Consider the following 6,788-nt stretch of genomic DNA (forward strand, 5'->3'; position numbering starts at 1 on the left):
CATTATTTAAAGCTGGTAAAGTTAGTTTTGACAAAAATCTATTAGGAGCAGAAGTTTTTTGTAAATCTGTAAGAGTAATTTCTACACCACAATCATTTACTAATATGTTATTGGTCTTTATTAAATACAATGTTTGTATACGTTGACCTGTGGTTAGTGCTAAAAGCATGACCGTCTTCAAGGTAATTTGTCTTAAATCTAAGCTTTCTAGAGGATACCAGCGTCTAATATGAGAAAGTACTATAGCTGGATCCCAAGTACTTGAGTATTTGGGAATATTTGGTCGTAATTTGAAAACTCCTTTAAACCAATTTGTGTGACTTTATGTGACTACCTATTACCAAAGACAGGGCCGACCTATGACAGTTTAAAGTTTGATATGAGGCACCTTTATCAAAAATAGTTGTTAAGTAATTTAATACCTTTGGTATTGAGGCACTTAAAACATCCTCCTCTGAGGTAACACAAAATTGCCACCATTGGCGCAAGCAAGAATCATACTGCTTAATACTGTTTTTAGATAAAGAAGCAATCATTATATCTACTGCCCTGTTAGGTAACATTCTTCTTTTCATTGCCTCCCTGACAATATGCAAGCCCCCAGGGTAAGGTGCTGGTGTAGGGGGTGTGTTGATCTGGAAGGAGATGATAACAGATATTTATCTGGGCCAAATGTAATAATATTGGATATTGCTAATGACCTTAGTAAGGGGTACCAGGGTTGGGTGGGCCACATAGGAAACACTACTATGCCTGTGGCTTTATCAGATACTATCTTTCTAAGTACTTTTAATAAAAGTGAGAAAGGAGGGAAGGCATAAAAATTATCAGGCCATTTAACTGTGAAAGCATCAATATTCCATGCAAAAGGGTCCCGGTGCCAGGAAACATATTTTGTACATTTATTATTGAAACGTGAAGCAAAAAGATCAATGACAGGGACACCGAGAGACTCTGTTATACTTTGAAAAACTGATGGTGCTAATTCCCATTCGATGTCCTCGTTTGAAGAACGAGATTGATAATCTGCCTCCGCATTGTCCTTTGATTTTATATAGGAAGCATATATCCATAATTCCCTTGCTTCACACCACTGCCATATCTGTTTGGCCAAGTTATTTAATTGGGGAAACTGTACTGATCCCATTCTATTTATATAGGAAATTGCAGTAGTGTTGTCAATTCTCAATAGAATCTCACCATTTCTGAGGTTGTTAGCAAAGCATCTTAGTGCAAAAAATGCCGCTAACAACTCTAGGTAATTTATATGATTCTCTCTTTCCTCTGCTGACCAAACCCCCTTTGCACTTTTCCCATTACAAACAGAACCCCACCCTAATAGTGAGGCATCACTGTAAATTTCCAGCATAAAATTGTATTGTTTAATGCGACAGCATTTATGCATTATATTTTTTCTCCACCATTTCAGATCCTGTTTTGCTTCCTCACTCACAACCATATTACTATCATAGTCTCCCCCCATACGTTCTAAAGCCAGAAATTTTTCCCTCTAGGTTTTTCGTATACATAAAACCATAAGAAATAGCCATACATACTGAAACTAAGTTACCTAACATTTTAGCAAACTCCCTAACAGTGCACCGTGATGTTGTTAGAAATTTATTTATAATATCTAGTATTCTTTCACGTTTTTTGTCCGTGGGACTGAGAGTCATATTCAGAGAATTTACTTTGAAACCTAAAAATTCTATTACATTAGAAGGGGTCAGATTACTTTTGTCCTCATTTATTACAAATCCTAAACAAACTAACATGTTCTTTATGATATGGACATTATTATTACACTCATCATAAGAGGATCCAAAACATATAAGGTCATCTAAATATATCACAACTCGAATGCCTTTTTCTCTTAAATATGCTATAACTGGTTTTAAAAGCTTAGTGAAGACATACGGGGCTGAACTCAAACCAAAAGCTAAACAGTTATATTCATATAGTATGTCATTAAATTTAAACCTTAGGAATCTCCTGTGATTAGGGTCAATGGGACACATATAGTAAGCATGTTTCAGATCTATAGTACACATGAAGTCACTTTTATTTAATAGTTTGCATATTGTTCTTATGTCTTCTAACTTAAAATGATGGTCATCTACAAAGTTATTTAGCTTTTTCAAATTTAAAATGAATCTATGTGTACCATCTTTCTTTGGGATTGTAAACACACTGGATAAAAATTGTTTAGGATCATTTTTACACACTGATATTGCCCCTAACTTTAAAAGTTCCTCTATTTCTTTTAAAATAGTCTCTTTACTAGCCTTATCAAAATTGTTATTTTGAGGTACATTCTTTTGAAAAGGTTGACTTAAAAGGGGATTTTATAGCCCCTTATCCAGCTCAAAATTATAGGGTCCTGAGTTAAATTAGTCCAACATTCATAAAAGTAAAATAATCTGCCTGCAAAGGGTACCTTTAGGGATATTTGGCACGTCCTCTCACTGACGGTCCTGCTGGCCGGTTGTCCAGAGGCTTGAAGGGCTGACGTGGGGCATTGTAACGGTGAGCTCCTCGATATGATCCCCTCATCGGATAGCCTTGGTTGGCAGGATGTAGACGCCGAGGGGGCTGGTGGAAGTTTTTTGAAGTATGTTGGTTCTTGGCCGTATGAACGGGTTTGGGCTTTATTACATTAGCAGCACGCTTCATAGCAGAATAAGACTTAACTGATGTGTCCAGATTAGAGTACAGAAACTCCTCTCTCTTATTGTCCTTTAGGGATTCTACTAGGTTTTTATCCAAAAATGGGTTAACCAGCCTCCTCCTTATTTCAGTGTATTGGAAGTGTAAATGGCACAAGATGCGAGCAATGTCTGAGAGTTTTTTGATGATCTCATATTTGTTGAACTCTTGTTTCGACATAGTGTTAATGACCGCACAGATACTTCCGATCGCCAGCCCCAATTCTTGTTGTCTATCTTCTAATAACTTATCACGTGCTTTAGAAGGATTATTCATAACCCCAATAAGCTCGGTATTCAGTCTCGGGGCGTCCAATAGCTTACAGTTGTTTGGTACAAGCAATGTTTGGGTAAGTTTTTCCTTGATCTCTTTAGGCATGCCTTCTAGGAGGATCTTATTGATGGTATTGTATATCTCATTATGGATCTCCGGTCCATATTGTTTTGTACCCCCGACCGACTCTCCCAAGGCCAACAAAAATTCATTGTCGAGTTCGCCTGAGTCAGCATTAACCGAATCTGGGCTCTCATGAAGTTCTGCAACGTCTCCCGGGTCCGTTTGGGATCCCCGGATGTCTTGGGCCACGCCCTCTTCATTGGTATCATCCATGATTTCGGGGTCTAGCTCTTGATGTTGAGCTAAAAAGAACAAAATACATTAGAAATGTTGTTTTATTGCTCTTTATCCCACGGATAAAGGCAGTCCCGTCACACGGGAGTGCAGATATTCACCTCTTAAATCTTTATCGCACCGATAAAGAACATGGCGTCACACACCATGCAAGAAAATGAGGTTATGAAAATTCTTCACAATATTTGTATGCCAACGCAAATACATAACTATATGCCCACAGGACACGAACACATTATTTTATCTATTATTATATATTCGTAATGCACGAGATTCATAAAGAAAGTAATTAATTTAGTCACGAGTACTTACAGTTTGTTTCGCCGTCGGCCTCGCGATGTTTGGCGAGTTCAGCGAGTCGCTTTTCATATTTTGCAATTTTGCGAGCGAAATAATCACTATCCTCTTCATTCTTGCGTTTTGGCATGTTTTCTTTATTATATATTCTTCCCCTTCTGGTCCAAGCCCTTGTTCTGCCCATCCTGGATTATGCTGATGTGTGTTACAGCAATATCACCCAAGCTTACTTATCCAAGTTCGATCGGTTACTCAATAATTGCATCAGGTTTGTCTTTGGGCTCCGAAAATACGATCATATTTCAACTTTTCGCAAAAAACTGAACTGGCTTCCTATTCGTGAACGTCGATCCTTGCGCATTCTCTGTACCTTATTTTCAATATTATTTGATCCTTCAGCCCCTAATTATCTTCGATCCAATTTTAAATTTGTTACCCCGCGCTCGGGCACGGAACTCCGAACCTCCCGTAGTCTCCAACTTATTGTCCCCCGACATCGTACAGGTTTCATGTCAAATTCGTTCACCATCCAGGCAATCCGGCTGTGGAACGATCTTCCTCTCACCATTAGGCAGGCTCGGAACAAATTCGCCTTCAAGCGCATGCTGCGTAAGTATCTGTTTGACAAGGTTCGATAGTCACCCTCAATGATCTTTCACAATGGGTATATTTTATATTATATTTATGTATTGTATATTTATATACCTATTTATGTATAATATAAATCATAAATCATAAATCATTTATTTGCGTGAATAGGGTCAGATTACAGGTGTTACATAATACAATGTTCTCCTTATTCAACCGTCCACAAACAGCATGCAAATATTGTTCTTAAACTAAGTATTCACTACAATACCTAAGTATTATTTTATATGATACATTATGTCAGATAGTCTTTGAGTGAGTAAAACATTTTATTTAATAACCATTCATGCAAGGCTTGCTTAAATTTATTAAATGGCAAACATTTGATGTCAGATGGCAAGTTATTATATATTTCCACGCACATTGCGGTACAATTTTTATTAAAAATAGCAGTTCTCTTTTGGGTTCCCGCTACCAGTCTTTCACCGTTTCTCGTATTTCTAGGGTATATTTCACTAGCAGTAACAAATAATTCAGGATGTTGTTTTACAAACTTGGCAATTTCAAAAATATACAAGCAAGGTAATGGCAGAACTTTCAGCTTAAGAAACATCGGTTTACATGATTCGAGTGGTGCGATACCACAGATTGCACGAATACATTTTTTTTGACATCGCAATGCTCTTATGATATCTATTCCATTGCCCCATATCATGAGTCCATATCTGAGAATTGATTCGACATACCCGTAATATGCAGCCATGGTGGTTTTGTAATCAGTTGTTCTACGCAATCTATTGAGGACAAAAACAAATCTATTCAATCTTGTGCATACAGTTCCAATATGTTCATTCCAATTTAGCTTATTATCTAAATGTATTCCCAAAAATTTAATTATGTCACGTTCTTGCAATAAATGCCCATTATAATTAATTATTATTGATTGACTAGATTGATTAAAGCGTAAATAAGTGGTTTTATCTAAATTAACTTGAAGATTGTTTCCTTCAACCCACTTTACTACAGAATCTATTGCACTGTTTATGTCAAATTCGTGGTTTAAATGATTTTCTGACTGATTACTAGATATTATAATTGATATGTCGTCGGCGAATAAGATGCATTTATGTTGTAAACTATCAGGAAGGTCGTTTACATATAATAAAAAGAGCAGAGGCCCAAGGACACTTCCCTGAGGCACTCCATAGTTATTATTCTGATACTCAGAAGTAAATAATTCCGTTACGTTATTTTTGTTTATTTTTTTTATTTCTACACACTGGGTTCTGTTTTCTAAGTACGACCTTATCCAATCCAGAGCAAGCCCTCTGATACCATAATGTTCCAATTTTTTTAGCAGTACCTTGTGTGATACAAAGTCGAACGCCTTCGACATATCAAAAAATAGAGCAGTAGTTGGCTTCTTATCATTACAACTATGTGTTATCTCATGAACCAGATTAAAAGCTGCAAGTGTGGTTGACTTATGTTTTTGGAAGCCATGTTGATCTTTAGTAATAACATTAAATTTATTTATAAATAAAACCATTATGTCTGTATTAGGTCTGTATATATATATATTTAAATGTAGCATATATATGGATATTGTTTGTATCTTAAATTCTTTTCCATTACACGCTAACTATACTAGGACCCTGCACCTACTTAATCTTTCGGTTTAGCCCATGGTTGACTGGTAGAGAATGCCATCTGGCATTAAGTCCGCCATTTGTACTTTTTTATATTGTGCAATAAAGTTTAAATAAAAAAAAAAATAAAAAAAAAAAAATTCTATAAATCACGTATATTTAATTTTTAAATAAGAAGGTGTATCTGGTCGCGTTGAGCGCAAAAGGAAAAGTGAGTGTTGCCAGGTGATGACGTTTTTACTTTTTTAATGGTATCTCTAAACTTGCGTTCAATGCAGCGGAAAAGGGAGAACTACACAGTTATCTAGGACTAAAATACAAATATAATTTAGTAGTTGCAACAAATTTTGAAGTCGCATATTTCAGCGAAGCAGATTTTTATGTTCCTTATATTTTGCGAAAGCCTTATTTGCCGCTTCCGTCATTTTAGACATCTTTTCGTAGCCTACGCTAGTGCACTTTCCGCCTTGTGGTAAGTTATATCCCAAGTTTTGCCATGCACCAAAATCACAGTGTCGTCAGCGTAGCATAAAATTTCTGTATCTTTAAGTGTTATGTCGAAAATGTCGTTAATATATAAATAGAGTTGGGCCCAGGATGCTCCCCTGAGGGACCCCACAAAGAACAGGACGCTCATCGCTATATTATATAATTGGTCAAGTTTTACTTTTTGACGGCGGCCGGTTAAGTAGCTAGTCAGCCAGTCAAGGGCTGTGCCCCTCATACCCATGTGTTCTAATTTTTTCAGAAGAATAGTTGCTGAGACAGTATCGAACGCCTTGGCAAGGTCTAAAAATAACCCTATGCACATATTATCGTCATCCAGATGGCCAGATATCTGATTAGTAAGGAGCATGGTTGCATCCTCTGTCGACTTTCCAGCTCTAAAACCGAACTGACGGCTGGAGATCAGCTGAT

General features: G+C 36.8%; 1 protein-coding gene across 1 annotated transcript; it reads right to left on the minus strand.

The window, feature by feature from the left end:
- Nucleotides 1-502: 502 nt before the first annotated feature.
- On the minus strand, nt 503-3,764 carry LOC125241772. The gene is made up of 3 exons (XM_048150389.1): nt 3,649-3,764; nt 2,438-3,344; nt 503-635 (listed from the first exon to the last, which is right to left on the minus strand). The coding sequence occupies exons 1-2, from the start codon at nt 3,761-3,763 to the stop codon at nt 2,440-2,442; spliced, it is 1,020 nt and encodes a 339-aa protein (XP_048006346.1). The 5' UTR covers nt 3,764; the 3' UTR covers nt 503-635; nt 2,438-2,439.
- Between the last annotated feature and the right edge of the window lie 3,024 nt (nt 3,765-6,788).

This window comes from Leguminivora glycinivorella, chromosome Z, assembly GCF_023078275.1.
Source record: "Leguminivora glycinivorella isolate SPB_JAAS2020 chromosome Z, LegGlyc_1.1, whole genome shotgun sequence".
Taxonomy (NCBI): Eukaryota; Metazoa; Arthropoda; class Insecta; order Lepidoptera; family Tortricidae; genus Leguminivora; species Leguminivora glycinivorella.